At 40.2% G+C, this 25,331-nt stretch overlaps 1 protein-coding gene across 1 annotated transcript; it reads left to right on the top strand.

The window, feature by feature from the left end:
• The first annotated feature begins 202 nt into the window (after positions 1-202).
• Positions 203-20,006, top strand: DDX18 (DEAD-box helicase 18). Its single transcript, XM_005286826.5, has 14 exons — positions 203-407; positions 1,740-1,937; positions 4,477-4,641; positions 5,120-5,255; positions 6,672-6,772; positions 6,876-7,075; positions 7,179-7,293; positions 9,597-9,736; positions 10,492-10,653; positions 11,756-11,908; positions 12,775-12,888; positions 14,195-14,251; positions 16,015-16,192; positions 16,890-20,006. The coding sequence occupies exons 1-14, from the start codon at positions 251-253 to the stop codon at positions 17,033-17,035; spliced, it is 2,022 nt and encodes a 673-aa protein (XP_005286883.2). The 5' UTR covers positions 203-250; the 3' UTR covers positions 17,036-20,006.
• Positions 20,007-25,331: the final 5,325 nt, after the last annotated feature.

The raw sequence follows: 25,331 nt of genomic DNA, 5'->3' as shown, positions 1-25,331 counted from the left end.
GAGGGAGGCGGAGGAGCCCATCCTCCCTCCGTCACCCCACTGTGAGCTCGCCCAGCCCCGGGCAGGGAGCGCGGCAGGGCCGGGCCTGGCAGCCCCAGAGAAGAGCGGCACGCGCCTGCCGCTGAGCCTCCCCGCCGCGCACGCGCAGCTCCCCGAGCGCAGTGTCTCCTCCTGGCCGCTAGAGGCCGCTGCGGGCCGCGAGAGCGGGGGAAGCGGTTCTGGGGCGCCCCGGCGGCTCTGTGCCCGGCCGATGCCCACGTGCGGCGGCGCTGCCGGACTCAGCGATCGGCGCGGGATGGCGGCGGCGGCCGGGAACCTGCCCATGCGGCTGCTCCGCAAGAAGATCCACAAGCGCAACCTCAAGCTGCGGCAGCGCAACCTGGCGCTACAGGGAGCCGGGCCGCCAGGTAGCGAGCCGGGGGGCGAGTCGGGGCCGCCAGGAGCCGAGCCGGGCCGGGGGGCGAGTCCGGGCCGCCAGGAGCCGAGCCGGGCCGGGGGGCGAGTCCGGGCCGCCAGGAGCCGAGCCGGGCCGGGGGGCGAGTCCGGGCCGCCAGGAGCCGAGCCGGGCCGGGGGGCGAGTCCGGGCCGCCAGGTGCCGAGCCGGGCCGAGCCGAGCCGGGGGGCGAGTCGGGGCCGCCGGGGGGCGAGCCGAGCCGGGCCGGGGGGGGCCGAGTCCGGGCCGCCAGGTACCGAGCCGGGGGGCGAGTCCGGGCCGCCAGGTACCGAGCCGAGCCGAGCCGGGGGGCGAGTCCGGGCTGCCAGGTACCGGGCCGGGCGGGCCTACTCCCGGAGAGCGCTGGGGGTGGCAGGAGCTGCCCCTGCCCGTCCCACTCGGGGTGTGTGTGCGGGGGGGGGGGTATATCTGGAGGCCCGGTCCGGCCCAGCCTCCCACGCAAAGCGCCCGGGGTACCTAGCCGAACGCGCAGCGGCCGAGCCAGGAGCGCCGGGCCCAGGGCAGAGCTCGGGCGGGCAGGCGGTCCCTGGGCCCTGCCCCGTTTCTCTGCCTAGAGCTCTCGGGGGGCCGGGGGCCCACGGGAACGCGTGGGGGGCGATATTGTAGCTGTAGAACCGGCCCGAGCTCATTATTTGGTGGTTGTGGTAAATGGCAGCGCGGCTCCAGGAACAGTTGTGTCCCTGACCTCGCCTTTTAAACGTGGCCCCTCCTGGTTAGCACTAGTGATTATGAATGTCCTGCGGAAACACCACCAGCCTGCTTTTCAGGGGTGCGGAGCAGGTCCCCTTGAAGTCATTTGGAGTTGTGTGTGCTCAGCTCCTCGGGAAATGAGGCCCTGATGCTCTCATGTTGGACAGTCAAGAACGGAAGTTCTCTCCATCAGTGGCCACTTTCGAAAATGGAGGTGGTGTTGCAGAGCTAGTTGTCACTGGACTACAAGCTGAAACAGCGACACCAGGTTCTAAACCAGAGAGAACTTTGAACTCGGTCTTCCATGGGTTTAATAAAGCACCTGCCCAACTAGTAATCGCACCATCCTGGAACTGTGAATGGTCACAGCTTCTGGAATTCTGCAGCTCCTAGTGTATTCTCAGGCATCAAACTACTGACTGTTGTTAATACTGTGCATATTACCGCAGAGTTCCAGGTGCTGTGATATTAGCTAGTGACTAATACCATTTCTCTGAACAATTCCAGTATTTTGATTAAACTGTAAATGTTTGGGATTTTTTTTTAATTTCCTTCCTCTTTTCTATTTTGGATTTGCCATTCCTGCTTCTTCTAGTGGAGACAAGATCTGTGGATCCGTCTGAGGAAGCTACGAACAATGTCATTTCTGAAGAATCAGTGGAGGAGCTTAAAGTGAAGAATGTAAAACAACCTCCACTAATAGCTAACGGTGAAGTAGCTGCAGAAGCAAAACATTCTGAGTCAAAGAAGAAGAAAAAGAAGAAAAAAAGGCAAATGATTAACACGGAAGAGGGTATGTCATCTTCAGTCTTACTTAAAATGTTATCCTCTGAGTTCCACCCTAAGCTGGCAGTAGTGTCTTTGAATGGGCCTACAAAACTCCACTAGTATAACCAACTTCAGCCAGCATTGATCTTGCAGCTATTCCTAGGGCTGTCCTGGGAATTTTTGGAAAGTTTAGTGTGATGATTCCTAGGGGTTATATCCAGATGTGACCAATTTTATGTAAACCATATGCTAGAAGACTTCTAGGTACCCCTATCTCTCTGTTGCAAGAAGAGTGTTACCCAAAGGTTTGTGATGAATCTCTGAATACTTCACTGTTTAAGAAAGTTTTGAAGGGACAGGTATCTAAATAAACTGTATATGGTCATATGCCTTAGAATTCATCACAATAAAAATAAAATCCTAACACATGTAGTTGTAAATGTTAATTAGTCATCACAGCCCTCTCTGTGAAGTAAGATATTAAGCATTTAAATTTGAAATGTATAGAAAGTAAGGAAAAGAGGTCAAGTAGTGTGACAAAGTGGTTAACTTTGTCTGATCTGGGATCAGAACACAGGGATCTTTTAGTGTCCTATGCTTTGTCTACACTGCCTCTCCCACCACTGAGCTATCCCTTACTGTAAACAGAGGTCATACTGGTGAGGTAGTAGGCTGTAGCTTCAATACTACAGTTGGCTGGAAGAAAGCTTGCATAGGGACAATAAGGATAGCACTGAACCTGTCCTGAAAACTGGTCTGATGTCTAACGCTTTATCTACTCTGAGTTAAGGGTGTGATTCCCTTGCTCATGTATACATACATGCAGTAGCTCCATGAGAGCTAGTGCAAGTGCAAATAGCAGTGTAGCCATGGTAGCACAGGTACTGGAGACGTGACTAGGCTGTGCCAAGTACATACCCACTGGTTTCAGCTCAGCTAAGTTACTGTGAATACACAACTGTTTATACTTTTGCTAGCTCTTATTGAGCTACCATGAGCATGTGTACGTGAGCAGGGGATTCACACCCCTAGCTCATAGTGTTAGACATAACCTTAAAAAAGTCATGATTTTCACAGACCCCACGTCAGCTTGAATAACTCATGATCTTTGCTACTGATTTTCCCCCTGAATTTACAACTTAAGTCATCTGTTTCCTATTTTCAAGGCTACAAGTGTTAACTATTTGCAAGGGCAAAATGCTATGAGGTTCTCAGATGAATAGAACTGCAAAGTAATACTACTCGGAGAAACTGAATATCAGAAATGTGTTCCTGACCGCAAATGCTACTATAACAGAATATTTTATCCAGGTTAGTTGGTGAAGCCCCACCACATGATACATTTAAAAAAAAAAAAATCAAGCTGGACAAAGCATTAGAAAATGTACTTAAGAATTGCACTGAAAGGCCTAATAATTTTCTCTCTCACCCTACAAAACTCATGCAACAGAATTTGATGAATGATACCTATGGATACACTAGAAAGCTTAGAGCGGTGCAGCTGCGTCACTATAAACTCTGTAGTGGAGCTGCTCTAAACTGGCGGGAGAGAGCTGTCCTGTCAACTTTTAATTAATTAACCCCCAACGAGCAGCTGTCCCTGTGTCAGTGGGAGAAGCCCACCCGCCGAAATAGCACTGTCCACGAAGGCGCTTAGGTCAGCGTAATTTAGGTCACTCAGTGGCTTATTCCCACCCCGGAGCGACATGAGCTATACCAACATAAGTAGTAGTAGCCTCAATGTTTTTGCATCTCATATATGTAGTATTTATAAGTAAAGATTTCAAACACAAATTATTTTTAAATGAAAATGACTGTCATTTATTCTATCTGCACTATCATTTAAGGGAAGTAATCAAAGTAATCATTGAGCTTAAAATGTAGATGTATATTAATAGCTAGTGATTTACATATTGTAACAGACATGTTTTTCCTCTAAATGAGAGAACTATACTCTAATGCATATTAAAGAGTTATCAGTCTACTTGTTGAACAGGGATTCTGCACGTTACATACTCCATCATACAGATGTTAAAATATTTCAGTATTTCCTGTTAAGAAGTGGAACTTTGCTCTGTAGTTGATTTCCAGAGTTAACTGTGTACCTCATGTCTTTCTGTTCAGGAGCACCGCTTCCCAACCTTTTGTAGCACATTTACAACGAGTGTACAGTTAATGTAAACTAATAATTATATCCTATAGCTATTGCTAAGCTTATGCACTTGCCTGCTTTGCAAAGGAAAGGAAGTAACTTTAAACTTTGTTTTAAGTTTTTCTCTCTCTCCTTGGTTGGGAACACACCTTCTGAATATGAACTGATGCAGTGTTGCCTGCCCTAGCTTGTGGGATGACTTCCTGAAACAATTTTTTTTCTCCCTGTGGGTAGATAAAAAGCATGAACTAAAATGAAACTCCTGCTATATTGAAATGTGCATGAGTGATTTACGTACTGGGGGAATAAATATCCCATTCTCTCTTTTTTTTTATTATAATGATTGCAAAGAATATATCTAAGTGTGACTTGTTTGGTATGTTCGTTCTCTCAAAAAATAAATTAATTGCAGGTACAGAAACTAAAAAAGCAAAGATTGAAGAACAAGCGTCTGCAGACATGGAAGATGCAAAAGATAGTAAGGATCCTGAAGTGGAAGAAAATAATGAGGATCCTGAAGAGATAGAAGTAATGGATGAAGATGCCGAAGAGCCCAGTTTACCTCTTGGTGTAACAGGTAACTTGTCAGAATTTCCATATCTCTGTTTTTCTTTTTGCCTAGAGCCAGAATGCAAGTTCTGAAACTCTTTAGAGTAAGTAATTTTTTTTCAAACTTAGGTACTTAAAGTTAGGTATCTGACTCTAAACAGCCAAATTTGAAAGTTTTTGCAGTAGGTTTTTCTTGTTAACGTTTGGCAAATATCTGATTCTTCTAAGTTGAATGTTAATTTTCATTTGTGAGGGCCTGCTCTTTAAGAGGTTTTTATGTCACTTACATGTTTGATTTGTCTTAGTTCCCCTGGTTTTCCTTTTCTTATTAACTTAATGATGAAGTGGTACTAATCTGCATAAGACAAAACTGCTTGTAGTAATCAGATACAGTAACTTGAAACTTAACTTGTTAATTCCTAGATCAATTTAGCCAAGTAGCCAATGAGGGTGGGCAGGTTTTGAAGAAACAAGGTTGAGATGATTGATGAACTGTTTCTCTTCAGGTGCTTTTGAAGACACCTCATTTGCTTCACTGTCTGATCTAGTCAGCGAGAACACGCTGAAAGGAATAACTGATATGGGCTTTACACACATGACAGAAATTCAACATAAAAGTATTAAACCCCTTCTGGAAGGCAGGTAGGAAAGAGATTTGTTTTGTTTTTTTAATAAAGGAGCATGTGTAATTAAAATTCCACCTCAGTTTTGTCTCCATGTGAAATGCAAACACCTTAAAAGTATTGGGATTGCAATTCCACCCTCGTACACAGACTGGCTTAGTGACATCTCTGCTACTGCATTAATGAAAAATTCGAATAGAAATGCTCGGAAAGAATGAGGATTTCTGGTCACACATGAAACTATTGAATACTTTTGCAATTTAGTATATATTAGTCCCTAATATTTATAGATTATGTTCTCATTTATTTGTCTATTTAGTCACTTTAATAATTGATGTCCTGCATGACCACTACAGGTTCAGGGACCCGTCCCTGCCCCGCCCAAGGTTTTACAAATAAATAATATTGAACATGTTATTTATATGGTATTTCCATCTTGTGCATGTGTTTTGTTTCATTATGTGTGTATATTTTATATAAAAATAAAGGTTTTTAAAAGTATTGGGATACAACCTATTTGGATTGTAGGAGTTATGTTGTAATATTTTTTAGAAAAGTCGTGGTTTTTTTTAGTGCTCATGTGTTCTAACTACTTTATATATGGTCCCCCGTTACCCAAGTACTAGTGTCTTCCACATATTTACGATACTTCCACATAATTCCCAAGTAGAATTAATTTTTCATTTGCTTGCTTTCTTCCCAGCCTTCTGGAGAAAGTTTGTTTGGTTGATAGGCTTATTTGTTTACTTTGTGCGAGTGTCCATGTTGTGCTTGTATGGTTTGTGTGAAGAAATTGAGGGGAAAGCTCAGTAGTAATTAGTTTTACATTTCGTTTTGAAAGTGGGGAGGTGAGTGAGTTCCATAGCGTAAGTCAGGCTTTCTCAAACAGGTCGCTGCTTGTGTAGGGAAAGCCCCGGCGGGCCGGGCCGGTTTGTTTACCTGCCTCGTCCGCAGGTCCGGCCGATCGCGGCTCCGGGCCAATGGGAGCTGGTGGAAGCGGCGTGGGCCCATTGGCCCGGAGCAGCGATCGGCCGGACCTGCGGACGGGGCAGGTAAACAAACCGGCCCGGCCCGCCAGGGGCTTTCCCTACACAAGCAGTGACCCCTGTTTGAGAAACCCTGGTGTAAGTCCTACACCTGTTAAAGTTCCATCTCTTGTTCCCATCGAACATAACTAGTGGAATGTCAGTCACGGGGGGAGAGAGAGAGTCTGTAAGCCAATCCCATAGCAAGTTGACTGCTCTGGTGACCAAAGTTCTCTGCCTTGATTGGATGGTTCCAGTCACAGTTGGCCAGGGTGGTTTTTGAATGGCTAAATACTTACCATTATCAAACCTTTGAGCTGTTAATTTTTTTTCTACAAAAGTAACTGAAGTTTTAAATGTTGCTGACAATGAAAAACTAAATATTTTCTTCCTAATTATGCCACCTACAGAGATATTCTAGCAGCTGCAAAAACGGGCAGTGGCAAAACACTTGCATTCCTCATTCCTGCCATAGAGCTCATCTACAAGTTAAGATTCATGCCTAGGAATGGTAAGGCTCTCTGTGCTTCTCAATTAAGTTGAAGTTATTCTTAAGGAGAAAGGGAAGGATTACTTGGTTTAATTTTTGCTGAAATGAGCAACTTCTTTTTTAGGAACAGGTGTTCTGATTCTTTCACCTACTCGAGAGCTTGCCATGCAGACTTATGGAGTTCTGAAAGAACTGATGACTCATCATGTTCACACCTATGGCCTGATAATGGGAGGCAGTAATCGATCAGCTGAGGCACAGAAACTTGCAAATGGGATCAACATTATAGTGGCAACACCAGGTAGACTTCTGGACCACATGCAGGTAGGTAAAATATCAGGTAGCCTTATGTATTTACAAAACAAAACAAAAATCCCACCTATATGTAGATTCTCTGGCTGACTTTGTGTTCATTAAAATCTTGTAGAACACCCCCGGGTTTATGTTCAAGAACCTGCAGTGTCTGGTAATTGATGAAGCCGATCGCATCCTAGAGGTTGGGTTTGAGGAAGAAATGAAACAGATCATAAAACTTCTGCCAAGTAAGTAAAAATCTGTGTCATTCCTAGAAATCATGTTACCTTCTGAGCAGCATGTTGGTCAAGGAAGGAGAGAACTAGGAGAAAAGGCTTCGGGTATAGTAGTTTTAGTATTGGAACGATTGTCCTACACTGTCTAATGCTTGTTCTCTCTCTCACACACACACACACACACACACACACACACACACACACACACACACACACACACACACACACACACACACACACACACACACACACACACACACACACACACACACACACACACACACACACACACGTCTTAATTCAGTAGTCAGCAGAAACTTGTTATATTCTACCATCTATAGATAGGTCAACTCACCACTGGAGCACCCCCTTATGGCTGGATGTGGGCTAGCAGGCTCTCCTCGTACAGCACCCCCTGCTGACAGTCTTTTTTTGCCTGCAGTACTCTGCTTCTTCTTGCAACTCAACCTTCTGATCAGGTCATATTTAGTCCCATCCCATCAGGGATGATAAAGTCCAGCAAAAACAAATGTCTGATCCCTCCATCCAGTCTGCCACCCTCAATTCTGGGTCCAGTGGTCCATACATCTTTTTCTCAGGGCTCCCATTAGTCCATATCTCATTTTCAGAGCTTTACACCACCTTACCGGTGGCTGGTAGGGAAACCCAGCCTCTCTCGCTACACTGGGTTCCAATCTAGGGACCCTAGGACAGGTAGTCAAGGTTCACTCCACCATACTCCTTGCTGTCTCCTCCCTGGACTTCTTCCTACTAAGCCCTACTGTGGACTTTCTCCTCACCTTACAAAATGCTTCCTATTTCCTACAAGTCTTGTCACTCCCTACTACCAGGACAGAGACAGCAGCATTTCTCCCTGCAGCCTCTTTCTGCTCCAAACTTCCTCTCTTTATAGAACCCAGCTGGTTTCATCATTAATTAGGGTTGACCCATCCCCCTTGTGTAACCAGGTGGGTTAATTGGTCTCAGAACCACATTAACCCTTTCATCGCCTGTGTGGGGTAGGCACTCCATCAGACCATCATTTATCTGAAGGACAGGCTTTTCCTGGGCACCTTAAAGAAATAATATAGCCCATAGAAGTTAACATAAGAGGTGTCTTTCATTTTTATCTAGGGCATCTTTCTGCCAATGCAGGCTTGTTCCCTACCATACAGTATTTTCTGACACAGTTTAAATGTCGCATGCTAAAAGGTTTCCATCCCTTCACTTGGGAGTCTCCTACACATATTCAGAGACTATACTTCAGGAAGTTTATCCTGATCCTTACCTGATTTTTTTTCTTTCCCTTTTCTAAATTTCATCCTATTACTCCTTGTATTGCTCTTTTATAGCAGGCAGTCTTTCTCCGAACCACTGAAGAACTCTTTCATCTTAGAAACAGAGGAAAACATGCAACAAGTGCATTTTAGTAAATATGCAGTCTGATGTATTTAAGAGTAGTAGCAACTTAATATGCAGTATGTAAAACCAAACAACAAAAGACGAGTAGAATAGCCACTCATACTGATAACTAGAGAGGCTAAAACTATAGGGAATCAATTTTGTTATTGTTCTTTGCATCGTAAGTAAAAGGGATTGTGCTTGATTTCCTCCCTAACCCCCATACATTTAGACAAGAGTGAAATATTGCAGGATCAGTGTCTATGTTTGTATAAGGCAATGGGAGCCAGGCAGGCAGCCCCTTGCACCTGTGCACAGTCCCAGTGAGGTCAGCAAGGCTCAGCATAGGGGTTGTCCCACACAGCAAAAGTAATGTGTGTACATATGTAATGTATGGTGGTATGGTATAACCTCTGTACCATGAAATTAGTTTAAAAGGTAAAACTGATAAAATAAATACTTTTTTGCATAACATATTAGTTACCTTGTTGCAATGAATTTCAGAAGTTTTTTTTGAGGATACAAAAAATATTTGATATTTATATGAATGAAAAAATATGCAGTTATACGGGCTAGAATTAAAATCTGATTTGGTCTGATTGCTATTTTCTGTGTAAACAGCAGTGCAAATGAATATTAACCTGCCCCTGAAGGGAAAGGACTGCTTAGGGTTTATAGGTATTAAATGTTTTTTAAAACAAGCATTGCTTTGTAGGTCATGAGTACTACATAGTGTAAATTACATTGATAGTGGTTGTAGTAGAGACAGACATGATATAGTAAAACCTATATTTGCCCACCCACTGAGGAAAACAGGCAAAACACACACCAGGAGCCCTGTAACTGCATCTTGTGTCTCTGCTATTTGCATAATTCTCTGCAAAAGTGAGATTATTTTTTGTGAATTATTTCAGAGCGCAGACAGACCATGCTTTTTTCTGCTACACAAACCCGAAAGGTTGAAGACCTGGCTAAGATATCGCTGAAAAAGGAGCCACTGTATGTTGGGGTTGATGATAACAAGGAAACAGCAACAGTAGATGGTCTTGAACAGGTAAAGTTAAGCAGATCTACTAGTAAAAATAGATGTAATATGTGCACAAACTACTTCTAAACATTGATTTATGTGCATTCTATAAATGTAAAGTATAGTCTTAAAGTTAAGGTGGCCTTTGGTCATCCTGGTTGGACAACTGCTAGTAGATTGATTAAATCTCTCTGGCATTAGCCACTTATAAGGAATTATTTACATTTAGTAGATGTTGCAAGATAAGCAATACCAACAGCTTTGGAATTAGAGCTTCAATTCACCATCTCTTCAATACTGTGAGGTGAGGAGGGTTGCTGCAGAATTACAGGTTGTTACATCACCTTTCCAGAGATGCCAAAGACTGGATTAGTAGCAGAATTTCTTTTTAAATAATGTGCTTTGAAAAAAGTTCTGAATGTTAAGGACCCAGGAGATGGATAGATATTGTAAGGTGTGTTATTTACAGTGATAAAAAAAATCTTGGAACATCTTTGTTGTTGTATAAACAACATAACTTCTACTCATCAATAATTCCCTAGTATGCGTCTCTTCATTAGATAATTTATTAAGTGTACTATGTGGATGTCAGTTCCCAAGAAGGTGAGACTGGGAAAAAGGGAACATGGGTGTCTGAAAGTTTTGTTTAATATTGCTGTAGAACCAAAGACTTAAACTGTGTGTTTTAAAGCTCCATTTGTTTGCACTGACTTAATTGAGTTATTTGAAACAAAAGCATATTTCATACATGTTTTAAATAACTGGCCTTGAATGATTTCCAGGGATATGTAGTGTGTCCATCCGAAAAAAGGTTCCTTCTGCTCTTCACATTCCTCAAGAAGAATCGGAAGAAAAAGCTGATGGTATTTTTCTCGTCATGTATGTCTGTGAAATACCACTATGAACTACTCAACTATATCGACTTGCCAGTCATGGCCATTCATGTAAGTATTTTCCTAAGTTAATCCTTTCAAACCAGCTTTCTCTTAAAGCTGGTCTTTTAAATATGCACCTGAAAAACAAGGTTTCTGGCACTGAGCTGGAGTTGTGTGTTAAAAGGGCATTTTCCATCAAACATCAAGTTTAGAGATTCCAAGTTTGCTCACTGAAACTGATTTCATCATGCTTCCGTGTTGTGGAGGTAGTGGAGCTTTTCATTGTCTATGTGGAAATTAATGTTACTATTGTTTTTTAGTTTAGCATTAGTCTTTGCTTAATAGTCTCCCCTTTACTAAGCAAGCCACCTGGGCAGGTATTTATATTTGGTAGAATTTGCAAAAAGGAAACAATAATTCTTTTTTGCCACACACTTCAGGCATCTCTTCAGTTGGTAACTGTTTTTTAAATGTTGACTTCCATTGCGTCCCCACTTGGATACGTGTTTTTATTTTGTTATATTATCACAACTGCAGCCCTAAATAGTTGGGAATATGGACTAATTGTATATTTGATTTAAGGTGATAAATACCTTATGAAACAAACATAATTGCGTTGTTAACTCACCTCAGTGTGTTTTGTTTGTTTTGGGGGGTTTTTGGGTCCTACCAAGGTCTTTGTGCTGCATTCTGAATGGAAGTGCTAAATCGGGGGTGAGGAGGAAGGAATCTTACCCTTCTTCTATTTCTCTGTAATCTTGCAAGTGTTACTGTTTTACTCTCTGATCCTTCAAACAATTAGGCATATCCTTAACTTTAAGCCCTTGAATTAGTCCCATTGCATTGTGTGTTCGGAGGATTGAGCACTTATTGCTTTAGAATGTACAATGTAACCTCCTCCAAAGTAGCATTTATGTTGCTCTATGGTGTACATCAGCCTGTTTTGTTTATGCACTATGAAAATGGTTCTGCTTTTAAAAGCCGTGGATGTGTGGGTATGTATGAGTCGGATAGATGGAAAGATGCTTTAACACATTGCTTTAAATCTTCTTAGTAACCACACAGTGTCTGAGAATATATTTCTTGTATATATGTAAAGCTATAATTCTGAAGGCTGATTTGCAGAATTTTTTCATTGTTAACTAATTCAATCCTGAATGTTTTCTCCTAGGGCAAGCAGAAACAAACTAAACGGACCACCACTTTTTTCCAGTTCTGTAATGCAGATTCTGGAATACTGCTGTGCACTGATGTAGCTGCCAGAGGACTGGATATTCCTGAAGTTGATTGGATTGTCCAGTATGACCCTCCAGATGACCCAAAGGTAACTTGTCTCCTGCAAATGCTTCTGATTTGTCTTTAACGTTCCACACTTTTGGAGAAAGTATGGACTTAATTACCCTTCTGCAGAAAACTGTTAAGGCTCAGGCAGGGTTTGCATCAAACAACTGACTTTCTATTGTTGTTCCTGGAAAATGCTTGATTTTGCAATTCATGTGCTGAATGCACCACTTATTTGAAGCATTCAGCATGCTTTTAAAATGATTGCCTGTTGGAAAAAATTATGTGTACTTAGACTTTTAGTTTAGTTAATTTTAAAAATGAGTCAAAAGAATTATAAAGTTGCATCCTTGACCTTAAGTCCCCCTGACAATTTTTGTGATTTTTTTCCAGTTTAGTTTTTCTTCCTGTTACTATGTGAAAGACCCATACAAACAACTGCACAAAGAAATCAAACTGAAAAAAAAATAGAAAAATTAGTTACAGTAATCATAGATGTTGGCTATAACAATAATAAGTAAAATATTTTCAAATGGATTTTTTTAAATTGAGTGTCTCTTCATCAAACCTAGTGCTTCAGGTTTGCAGCACTTGGTTTCTTTATCAGTAGATTTCAATGTGATGAGCAGAATTTACATCATTATGGATGAGAGACCCCATAGCTGCATTACTATTAAGTTTGTTTTTCTGTTAGGCTGTTCACATTTGCAAGAGTCAAAAGCAGATCCCATTGACCCAGGACCATGGAAATATTTATTTTGCATAGTGTTAAATGTTGAGTTTGACCATCATCTGCACTGATATTAGCATATTCTGGAGATAGTAATAGTGTTAATTTTAAAGAAATTACTTGGCGTAAGAATTTTGATTTCAAATTATTACACTTTTAACTATTCTTTTTCCAAAAAGGAATACATTCATCGTGTTGGTAGAACTGCCAGAGGTATAAATGGCAGAGGACATGCTCTACTCATTTTACGACCAGAAGAATTGGGTTTCCTTCGTTACCTAAAGCAAGCCAGGGTAAAGTCGTGTATAGTATTTTACTATGCTGCTGGAATTTTTTGATGTAGAAACTGTAATGATTAATCAAGTGTTTCAGTATTTTAACCGAAACCCATTTTATTGCTTAGAAAATGTTTAACTGAATAATTTAATAGAAATGCAAGGTGGCCACCGCAATAGAAACTAAATAATCATTTAAATTCCAGTGTAGCTGGAATCACTTGACAATGCAGCTTTACGATGTGCTGCAAAAGGGAAAAAATGTTTCTGAGAGTCCTCTACCAAAGCCACTAGGTACGTGGTGCTACAAGGAAGACACAACCCTAGTAATATATTTTTAAAAGTCTCTATTTTAAGAAATGGCAGGAAAAAAATCACAAGTTTCAGACAGTAGTATATCAAAAGGCAGGACAGCTGCTAAACTTACCAATTCTTCATTTGTTTTCTCAGTCCTGAGTCACTGCCACATTTCATTACCATAAAGGAGAAATGTCCCTTCAATGAGAAGAACATTAGTGTAAATATTGCTGCTAATGATGTGCTCTGATTAAAAACCTGATATTTCTTTAGCAGCAGGAAAGAGACTGAAATGCCTTCAAAATATCTATCTCAAGCCTTTATTCATATAGAAAAAGTGGTTCACTTTTTTCCATCGTTTTCAAGTTCAGAACCTGACTGTGGAAAACCCACTGTTCTCACCCTGGTGATAGAATGCTTTGCAGCAAAAAGCCCTGCAAAAATACTTACAGGAACTTTTAAAGGACATTATTTGAATAATGAAAAGAAGTCAACTATCTGCATATTCTTAACTTGCCGTCCTTTAGAACTTGTTTACATTAGAACATTTTGCTATTTTAATTATACCAGTATAATTAAAGTGGCAAAACCACATAGTCTGGACCACAATGATATGGATATAAAAGTGTTTATACTGGTATAAGATATTATACTAGTGTAACTGTGTCCACACTAGGGCATATTAACAGTATTAAAGTTATACACCTCTATCCTGATATAACGCGACCCGATATAACACGAATTCGGATATAACGCAGTAAAGCAGCGCTCGGGGGGGGGGGGCTACGCATGCCGGTGGATCAAAGCAAGTTCAGTATAACACGGTTTCACCTATAATGTGGTAAGATTTTTTGGCTCCCAAGGACAGTGTTATAGCTATACAAGTATCACTTTTTCTAGTGTAGATGGGGCCTTAGTTACCATTTTCTTTAGGTGAATGCTGTAACTTATTCCTTCTTGTTTAGGCTATATAATACTGTGTAAGAGTTATCTAAACACCTTTTTTTTTTTTTTCTTTTCTTTGTAGGTACCATTAAGTGAATTTGAATTTTCCTGGTCCAAAATTTCAGACATCCAGTCTCAGGTATAAAGTTATTTCATATTAGTTCTCTGAATTTTTACATGAAAATGATTATAGGTATAGACTAGCCTGCTCTTACAAAGCAATTGAAGGTTTAAAGAAATTGTGGAAATGTGCTTACATGATTTGAAAGATTCCTCTAGATATTTGCTCTTAAGTGCTAAGCCCTCATGTCATTACAGCTATCCATGACTTTATTATGACACCATGTTATAATTTCAGATACATTGTTTCATTTGAAGTATCAAATTCTGCCCTCATAACGTACAGGTCACCTGTCATTGACTTCAGTGAGAATGAACATATGCTTGTTTAGAAACAGGTCTTTTTCTTTTTTTAAATATGACAGTTTAATCTGCCATAGTAATTTTAAGCATATCTTTGACTTTATGAATAGAGGTTTATATTTGTGGATAAAGTGTGTGTACCTAGCACAATAAATGTAGGGTGTTTTTCCCTTACTGAATAAATGTACGTGTTCCATTTACTTTTCAGTAATGGAATACTTCATAAAAGGATTACTCTGTACCTCTACAGGAACAGGAAAATCTAGAAATGACATTTGTAAATTCTATAATGCATAGTAGGAACCTGTTTAACTGGCCTGATTTACATGCTGCCATAATCCAGTGGAAGATAGATCTGTTTAATGTTCAGCTATAAGGTGATGAGCATGGAGTAGGAATCCAAGTAGACTAGAATACGCATTTTTTGTAAATGTGGGAAGAATTCCATGTTATACGTACATACATTCAGTAATAAAAATGACTAATTTGAATTACATTTTAGAAAAAAAATTAAAATTTGGAGTGAGCTGTTTTTCAGTTAATACATAAATGTTGGTTTTATGCAATAATTTTTCTATAAATATGATTTTTCAATTGGCTTGAAATCCTGACTCAGCAAGATCATGGTTTAACTTAGAGTGTCAGAACTGATGGGCTCACCGTTCAGTTTGTGTTCTGCTTAAGTTGAGTTGAATTTCAGAGAGAGGCTCTGTTTATTTTTCAGAAGGTTGTCACTTGATTCTAAATGCAGAAACTAGTGAAGCAGTGTATTTGGGCACTGGCGGTTTTTTGGTCTATTATTTTTGAGGAATTTTGCCGTCTTTTTTGAATATTTGTTGTTAGTTGGTACATGGAGAACAATAAGTCTTGTCAATTCTAAATAATAAAAACCTTCAATTTAAGGAGAAAATTCAGATGTGCATCAAGGGAGAAGCTAACATTGCCTGTTTTAGTGGTAGAATCTAGCAACATACGCGTATCTTCGTAGGCCACCTTTGTCCATTAATTCCAAGCTCCCTAGTTTTAAGATTTGTTTGTACCATCTAAATATAGCTATAAAGTTAAGCTAAAGAGAATGCATTCAGACAGTGTAACTCATTATTTTTACAATACTTTTTAAGATTACTTTTTGAGGCTATGTAATGTAATTCAAATTGTTTTTTCCCCTCTGATTTATAAAGACACATTGAACTATTACAGTGAAATACAGCTTTATCAATTTTTCTGAAGTGAATATTATGGTTAATGTACTCATTGTAAATTACAAGCAAAATAGGGTGACCAGACAGCAAGTGTAAAAAATCGGGACGGGGTGGGGGGTAATAGGAGCCTATATAAGAAAAAGACCCAAAAATCAGGACTGTCCCTATAAAATCGGGACATCTGGTCACCCTAAAGCAAAATGAGTTATTTGCTGTATAATTTATAAACTGGTTACAGCCATAATTGGATACAACTGTCTTGCCTTTCTTTTTCCAGCTTGAAAAATTGATTGAGAAGAACTATTTCCTTCACAAGTCAGCTCAGGAAGCATACAAAGCATACATTAGAGCTTATGACTCCCATTCTCTGAAACAGATCTATAACGTCAATAACTTGGATCTACCCAAAGTTTCCCTTTCGTTTGGTTTCAAAGTCCCTCCGTTTGTTGATCTCAGTATCCTTTTATCGCAATGTGTCAAAACTAATTTATCTATCTGCTTAACATTTCTAATATGCACATCACTGAAGTATCCAAATGCAAATGATAGTTTTACTATTAATTATCTAAGCATGTCCTAACCCTAAGAGAATAGTTTTATAGAAGAAGTTAACCAGTTATTTGCCAGTTTTAATATTTGTTCATGACTATGTATGTATGGCAGGGCAAGAATAACAGCATTTTAATTTTTGCATATATAGTGGATCTGGGAATATTACATGTATATGCTTGAGAGTAATTTCCTCTTTTACTAATGTGGGGTTTGCACAATGAGATACATTCTTCAGTGTAATGGTTGTGGCATATTGTCCTGGGGAAAGAAAAATATAGAGACTGCTCAAATTGTTTCAGAACTACTGGTGGTAAAGGCTGACCCATTTATAGCTTTAGTGCAGTGCATTGTGTGAGAAGGAACAGAGTTAAACAGTTTGAAAGAAGGAAAAATAGAAAACAATCAAAGGAATAACAAACACTTGGTGAGTTTTCAGTTTGACAGGTTTTCTCCACCCTTGCATCCACTAAGTTTTTGCTCTGTAAAATGCCAGGCACACTATTATTCTTTTCCCCTGAAAGCATCCCACCATACTGAAAAATGTGACAGTTAAGTTAGTTTAATGTTTATTGTCTGTATTCCTTAACCAAAAATTCTTAGATGTGAACAGCAGCCAAGGTAGAAGATTGCAAAAAAGAGGCGGAGGTGGAGGATTTGGTTACCAGAAATCCAAGAATGTCCACAAATCCAAAATCTTCAAACACGTTAACAAGAAAAAGTCAGACAGCCGGCAGTTTTCTCGTTGAAGCTGTCCATTGAAATGACTTTTGTCATTAAAATAGACTCTCTCTTGGTGAAAATAATCTTACAGATATTTCCTTTGCAAATTGCTCAGGTTTAAGCTGTGCTCTGTTTAAATTTTAAAATTTTACATTTGGTTTCTGGCCATATATTATAACTCATTTCAAAAGCATTTACGCAGGAGAAAACAGACTGAGAAAACTAAGTGGTTTGGGAAACTTTCATCACAAAGGAGAGGATAGCTGGATGTAACCTTTTTTACCATAAACAAGCTAAACAAATTGTTCCTGAAAATAGAACACATTTTTCAGTGTTGTTTTTTCTATAAGATATTCTCCCTTTTCCTTCCTCACTCCACTGTCTAAGCACCCATCAAAAAAGGCAATTCTGAATACAGTATGGTTGTGCATAGCAAGAGTCCTTCAGAGTATTCAGAAATTAAAGGGGATGGCAGGTCGCTGAGACTATTTTTACAGCACAAAATAAAAGATCCTTGTTTACTTGGGTCACTGGACTTCTTTATAAAGCTACAAAACTGATTGCTTTTTCTAGTAAATACGATGAAGAATATGAAAATTCTTGACGAGCAGAGAATTTCTATGAGCATAATGTGTTTTTAAACCATCAAGGAAAACACTTTGGTCTGTGTATCAAAGAGTACAATGGCAAGACTACAAAAGCAAACTTAATAGTATATATTATGTGACATGCTTGAACTGCTTTTTGATATTATGTTAATATGCTAATTTATATTCCAGAGGAGCAATCTGTTTGCTTCAGCATCTTCTCTCAAATTTAGATTTAAATTTAACCATCTCATATAATTTCTAAAATATATTCACTTAAAACAAGAATATGCAAATAAAATGATACACCTTAATTTAATTTATAGTATCCTTTATGAAGAGGGTACAACAAGAACTGTTGCAACTATATTTTGTAAGTGTATTACTTTTTAGTAGCCATTCCTTAGATCAGTAGTGAGTAAAGCCAAAGATATAGTCACAGAATTGAGTGAATGCAACACCGTGTATGTAAGATTTAGAAAGGTGAAGTAGGGTGTAAATATAGGGAGATCTTGGAACGAGAAGTGGAAAAGACAGAAAATACAGGGTAAGATACAGAATATACATTATTGGGAAGGATGAGGTGGGGAAGGGTAAGAAACCAGTATGGTAGTAAGAAAGAGCGAGGGCAGTAAATTGATTGACAGTATTACAATTAAATACTTTGCACAGTGGACAATACACAACCAACTTAGTCCTTTAAATTGCAGAGTATGACAGGGCATGTATTTTCACTCTGGTGGATAGATTTAATCATTGGACTAATTTTTCATGTTTCTCCTCAATATCACTGCCCTGGTAGATAAGTAGTATTCTCATAAGACCACTGTGAAGTAGGGAAATAGCATTAGCCCTCTTTCAAAGATGCTAAGTGACTTGCCCACCTTGCTAGGGTAAGTCAGTAAAAAAAAAAATCAGAACCACAGAATCCTGATTCCATAATCCTGCAGCATCTCTCTGTGTAGCAGCTCAAATTTCATTTTACCCTCCCCACCACTCCCAAAATGCGGTAGGAATTTCCCTGACACTCAAACATTCCGTTTTTCAATCTTAATACTGATGTATAAAAGTGAACAGATTGTGAATGTGTTAATTTGAATATAGTTAATTCACTAAAACAGGCAATACGTTTTTAAATCAGCAAGTCAGACGTAAAAGTGAAAGACTTTGTATAGGAAGGCTTGACTCCTTTGTTTTATGGAGGGAACCGATTAGTGTTGAGAGAAGGAGCATGACCATTCTATTATCACTATTATCCTATAAATAATTAAACACATACCTGTAGCACTATGAAGAAACATTTCTTTAATCTGGCCCTTTTAAGGCTAACCTCAGCTACAAATTTTTTAAAAATAAATTTGTCAGTTAAGAAGTTTGGATTTCTGATACATCAAGTTGTTTGGATTTAAAGGCTTAAAGCTTCACTGGTTGCAATGAGGAGCAGAAGCTGTTCTTTAAATTAAAACTGCATTGATCAGATCTCTCTCTAATACCTAGCACAGTGGGGCACTGATCCTTGACTCCAAGTTATATTCTTATACAAATAATTGTTAAAAAGTCTCTAACGTGTTTTAGAAATACCTATGAAGTATATAACACCATAATATGTAAGGGTTTGTCTAGATGTGAAAGCTATCCAGTTTTGCAAATGGGAGCTGAACCCAGAACTCCTGTGTGTTAGCTACAAGACTCTCTTAATATTTTCAGAACTGAATGTTGCCAGTGAGCAATATTTCACTCTTCCTTTATACAAAGAAAGTTGTCTTATTCAAATCTAGTTTTTAATAAAGGAAGGCAATCTCTTACTGAGAGTGTGTGCTATCCTAAATTTTTCTTTCCCTTAGCTTAAAACTTTTATTCCTAGTTTTCTCTCTTTTTGCTTCCCTAAACAATTCCTCTCCCTCGTTGTTGAAGTCAATGGGAGTTTTGCCACAGACTTCAGTAGGACCAGGATTTCACCCTTAGTTCATAATCTTTTCTCAGCTGTCACATCCTCCAGCCCCATAATCAGAAAACAATAGCAAGTGATCTCTCTCCATTTTGTCTACATCTTTCTATTGGTTAGATGCCCAGAGTTGAATTCATTGCCTTTAACTGTGATCTTGTGAAAGCCATGGAGAGAGAGAGCTCCTGCTCTTGAGTCTTCTGTGAATTCAGCTTAAAAATAAGAGTGCTGTTCACTCACAGGTTCACCTTTCTGGAAGTTGAAAACTAATTGTCCCATACCCAGCTGCACAGCCCCCAGTCCGACCCTGCCTCTTTTGCAGTGTAGCTATGCAGCCAATACTGAAATCTAGCACAATGAAAACTAGGTACATGGGTTCAGTTTAAAATAGTGTCAAAAGAAATAAAGGGGCCACTCTACTGATTGTATTTTCATATTCAATGAAATAAAACTTCCTTTAAAACATGTCACTGAATTTTCATTCTGCCATACCTGAGAGCTTCAGGAACCGGAATACATTGCCATAGAGTTTGGGATCAGCTTGCCCTGGAAGAGGACATCTTTGCCAACAGCTTGGAATGTACATTTTCCATCTTGAGGGACCATAGTTGGTTTTACTTAAAAATCCTAGATTTATTGCACTCAGTCTGTATCTATGGGAATACTTACATATTCCACTATTTCATGTTCAGTTTCCTGACTAATCAGAAGAGTAAGTCCAGAGGTGAGTGTACATATGTATTGAAAGACAAGGACTGCAGCTCACTGGATTGTATAGATGCATAGATATCCTTCCTGGTTAATGCATCGTTAATGAAAAATACATCTGATAATAGAATATCTGCTCATTCAGATCAGGCGTCTGTTTCTACAAGGATGTTACTATAAGTTTCAAAGATCAAACTGATTGGAAATCTACAGTTTCCTTTACAGCTTCCCCTGTTATCAATCTTGTGAGCAGTTAATAGACCTCAGCCATCAGACTCTCAAGGCTTGTCTCATAAGAATGACTGATAGGCTGTGAACTAATATTGTATTCCTTGAGAAATTGCCTCCTCTCTCTTCAAGAACCTTGACAAAGAAATTGGACTTTTTAAGCTAGTTAAAGGGGTGATCAAAACTGGAAGAAAATTTTTTGACATTTTCCAGAACAAGTCCGTAGAGGAATTTTCCAGTGCCTAGATACTACTCATAATTGTGAAAGAATTTGTCATGATACAATCATCTCTTATGAATGCTGTAATACGGTGCGGTCCTAGACAGGCATAAACAAACTCCTCACTTTCAGATCTTTCAGGGCAAAATGTCATAGGTAGACAGTGAAGATTTACTAACACAGATAGCAAGGTTTTTGGGAGCTGGATGCAGGCTAGGACAGGTTTTTATCTATACTTGCTTCACCATGAATAGAAAAACACTAATTAAAACCCTGTTTCTTGCATAAATTGATGGCTTAATTTCATAATGAACAGTGAAATTCTAATGACTGAATTCACACTAGGACATTAAGGCCCTGATGCTGCAGTGCCTCTTGCAGTGTGCAAAAGGTAGATGTTCATCCGGCTATAAGCGAAGTGTTAAGCACAGCGCTACACATCAGAGTAAGCGTCAGGCCGCTTAGTTCTTCATGAAGGATGTTCTGGAGCCGATATGAACCATGTTGAAGGTTTATCTAGTTCCTAAAGGCAGATTTTCAAAATAAAAGATCACATAATTGGCATAGCCTTGTTAGTACTCCCTGAAGAAGCCACAAATTGATTGAAGGGCTTGGAGGTGATTTTCAGTCACTGCTGTAGCTGGTCCTCCCACATCAGGATTTGAGGCAATTTGATTAGGTCAACCAAGAGTTCTCTCGATCATTTCTTCTTTACCTGTACTCTGGATTTACAGAGGCCTCTGGATTCCAGCCCTATCACTCCAAACTCTCAAACCAGCATTAAAGTCACTCTGAAATAGTTGTTCTTTCCAAAGCTACAAGTGGTTCAAATTTTACTAGTGGTTTCAGTCACATCCATATCACGGGTCTGGATGATGTTAAGAGAAACATCTACATTGCTTTCCTACTCGAAATTGGTCCTTTAGAATCTCTCCAACCTTAATGTGGAATTGTGAAAAGATGAGGTAGGTTGGCCTTCTAATGAAGACACTGGGCAAAGATGCAAATGATCTAGGTTCAGTTCCCTGGTTTTACCAGGTTTTTTGGGAGGGGGGGGGAGAGCAAGCAATGTAGTCTGTCTGCCTCACTTTACCATCTCTAAAATTGGGGATGAGATTATCTTTATATATTTTTGTCTACTTAAACTGTAAGTTATTTATAGTAGGGACCATCTTACTATGTGTGTTCAGTGACTAGAGCATATCTTAATTAAGAACGTAAGAATAGCCACACTGGCTCAGACCAATGGTCTATCTAGCCCAGTATCCTGTCTTCCACCAGCAGCCAATGCCAGATGCTTCAGAGGGAATAAACAGAACAAGACATTTATTGACTGATCCATCTCCTGTCATCCAGGCTCAGTTTCGGGCAGAGGTTTAGGCTAGTAGACATGGATGGAGCTATCCTCCCTGAACTTATTTAATTCTTTTTAGAAACTTCCCTCTTATCCCATGACTGCTCAGCGTGCTTAACGACCTCTGGTGAGGGACCTTGTTAAAGGCTTTCTGAAAGTCCAAGTAGGCTATTTTGACTGGATCTCCCTTGTCCACATGCTCGTTCACACCCTCAAAGAATTCTAACAGAGTGGTGAGGCATGATTTCTCTTTACAAAAGCCTCAATATATTGTGTTCAAACTATGTGCTTGATAATTCCATTCTTTACTGTAATTTCAGACAATTTGCCTGGTACTGAAGTTACATTTACTGACCTGTAGCTGCCAGGATCACCTCGGAAGCATTTTTTAAAAATCAGTGTCACATTAGCTAGTTTCCAGTCATCTGGTACAGAGGCTGATTTAAGCGACAGGTTACATACTAGTTAGTAGTTCTACAATTTCATATTTGAGTTCCTTCAGAACTCTTGGGGGAATACCAGCTGGCCCTGGTGACATTACTGTTCAATTTATCAATTTGTTCCCAAACCACCTCTATTAACACCTCAATCTGGGACAGTTCCTCAGATTTGTCTCCTAAAAAGAATGGCTCAAGTGTGGGAATCTCCTTCACATCCTCTTCAGTGAAGACTAATGCAAAGAATCCATTTAGCTTTGGTTAGTTGGGCTCTCTCAATGCTATCATGACACTGACCCTCATCGAAGGTCATAATTCAGTCAGTACAAAATGGTGAAGTCACAAATCTATCCTCATCCTGTAGAAAAACACCATCCCACTCGAGAATTACAGTGGCTCTATTAAACAAAACATTGAGTATTCCATAGTACTACACCATAGCCCCAAATATTGCAGTATCACTAAGCTACAGTAGTAGATCATTAAAATAAAATTCTATAGTGTCTTTTGTCTGGAATCATCTTAAGAGTGCAGAGAAGCTCCCAGGCCATGCAAAATCTTGCACTGTGAGCCCCTAATGTCCTCCACAAACTCTTCCTTCTTGTAGCTGCCATTTTAAATATGCTTTGCTAAGGTGCTCTCCACACTCCCCTACGAATGAGTGCTGTTTCCTCTAGGAATGCTAAGCAGTGGTGCAAAAGGGTCATCATTAGAGTATCTAAATGCATGTTATGTTGGCATTTAAACTGGACATTCATTCCCAGGATATTGACAAACTCGGGTGCAGTAATGACTACTGAGTCTTTGTCCTTTAGGTCATTGTTTCAAGATTATTAGACTAAAGCATGTGATTCATTGTTGCTTTCTGTTACCAAGCTTGCAGTGAACATAAGTCCTTACATCATAGAGGTCCATTTAGCAGCCTACTGCAGCTGGGTTTGTGGTGCCATTTGAAGATAGAATACAGGCTGGTAAAATATTTTGGAGCTTTTGCCATGCTCCCCAACTCCACTCTCCCCCTATAGATCCTAGGACCCACGGAGCACCCTCCACAAGTAGAAAGGGGAAAAATATTGCCCTGGAGGCAGCAAAGCCATTCTGCACATCTAGCATCCTGACCCTGGACTGTCTCCTCTGCACGTGGATCTATGATTGGGTCCTGCATTATTAGTAGTATAATAGCACTGACAATGTAATGACAAGAGAGCACAGGCTGATCAGTGCTTGGCCTAAAACCCCTGCATGAAGGGCATGTCTGGTTCCAAAAACTGTAGTAAGCCAATTACAGAGACAGGAACTAATCAAAGTTTAGATCTGAAAGAGCTAAGACATTGATTTAGACTGATAAAGAGACTTGTGCCCTGCTTTTGCAAGTTATCTGTAAAGCAAATAATGCAGAACATATACTTCTCTCAAGCTGCAAACTACTATTGATGGGATGCGTAGATCTTAACTAATTTCAATATGGGACTGAAAGGATCTGATTTTTTTCTTACAATGTGGGCTTGCAATCGCTGTGTATACAATAAATATTTTCACACACAAATGAGCAGCTATGCCTCTAACTACCTACTTTCACATGCAGATTCCAGGTTTGTGAATGGGATCAGTTCATACAAAGCAAGCATCTATGTGCCCATACTTTCACCTACCCTGACCCCACATCAAAATCAAAGCTCTTCGTGATAATGGAATTCGTACATGTAGATCAAGGGCAATACATGAGCCCTACTGTGGAATGGTCTTAATAAGTTTTTCACTAAAAAGATGCTACTTCCAGCAACGTTGGAACTCAGCAATGAACATTAAGGAGAGTCTCCCCACAGATATAGAATGAGTTAGTGGCAAAGTCTTCTGGTGGTGGAAAAACACTTATGTTTAGCTGTAAAGCTTTGTTGAGGTGCCAAATCTGTCTGGGTGAGATCCACAAAAGTAGGTAGGCATCTGAGTCCCAGGTCTGGCTCCAATTCAATACACAAGACTCCTGCCAAACACGGTAGGTGCCTAAACTCACTTGATGCCTACGTTTTTCAAAGAAGTTTTCTAGGTGCCTATGATTCAGCCTCTGGGCAGGCACATTGCAGCCTCCCTCTAGGCATCCAGACACTTATCTTCTACCTAAGCCCTAGAGTGAGCCATAAACTGGGGGAAGACAGGCATGCAACTGCTGAGTCGCATGCAGGGGCACATCCTGCAGGCAAGCTCAGAAGGCACCTGCCGCATCTGGTCCCATTCAAAACGAGGAGGAAAAGGTACTGCCACTCACTTTATAACTTTTAGGCCAGGGGTTAAAGCAGAGGGGGAGAAGAGAGACCCCTGTTCAAATCCTATCTCTTAGGAAAGTGCTCTACTGCGCTATGGGACAGTCTGACATGGGGCTCCCTCAGTCAGTCCCGTTAAAGGTGTTCCACTGTGGACACATAGTGAAAGAGTGACTGGATCCAGGCGCTTCCATTTCCAGGTGGGTGCCCTAACCACTGAGCTATAGAGAGTATGTTGACACACCAATGTGAGTCCTGGCTTGGGCCTGGACTCAAGCCTAATCCTCCTTGCATCCACACACCAATTATTTTAATTTAGGGCTCAAACCTAGGGTCCCAGGACCCTCCAGGGCTGGAGGGTCTGAGTCCATGTTAAGCTGGGACCTAGGGTCTGAGCCCTATTCCTTTCCATAGACGCAGGAACTAGGGGTGCAGGGGATGCTGCAGTATTCCCAAGTTTTACTGTTAAAAGTTTGCTGCTGCTGTCAAAACGAAGCTAGCATTATTTTGCTATTCTTGAGAATCCAGGAGCTTTCCGACCCCCTGTGTAGGAATTGCACTTTTTTCACATTGCTTTTTAAG

This window comes from Chrysemys picta, chromosome 11 (genome assembly GCF_011386835.1).
Source record: "Chrysemys picta bellii isolate R12L10 chromosome 11, ASM1138683v2, whole genome shotgun sequence".
NCBI lineage: Eukaryota > Metazoa > Chordata > Testudines > Emydidae > Chrysemys > Chrysemys picta.
Note: the sequence above shows the minus strand (reverse complement) of the source record. Positions and strands in the feature narration are given on the sequence as shown.

Bases quoted from the DNA above. Each gene is read 5' to 3' on its own strand.
- DDX18 (XM_005286826.5), top strand. From the start codon at position 251: ATGCCCACGTGCGGCGGCGCTGCCGGACTCAGCGATCGGCGCGGGATG. The intron at 6,773-6,875 runs GTAAGGCTCTCT...CTTCTTTTTTAG, and splicing joins AAGATTCATGCCTAGGAATG to GAACAGGTGTTCTGATTCTT. The intron at 14,252-16,014 runs GTATAAAGTTAT...TTCTTTTTCCAG, and splicing joins TTTCAGACATCCAGTCTCAG to CTTGAAAAATTGATTGAGAA.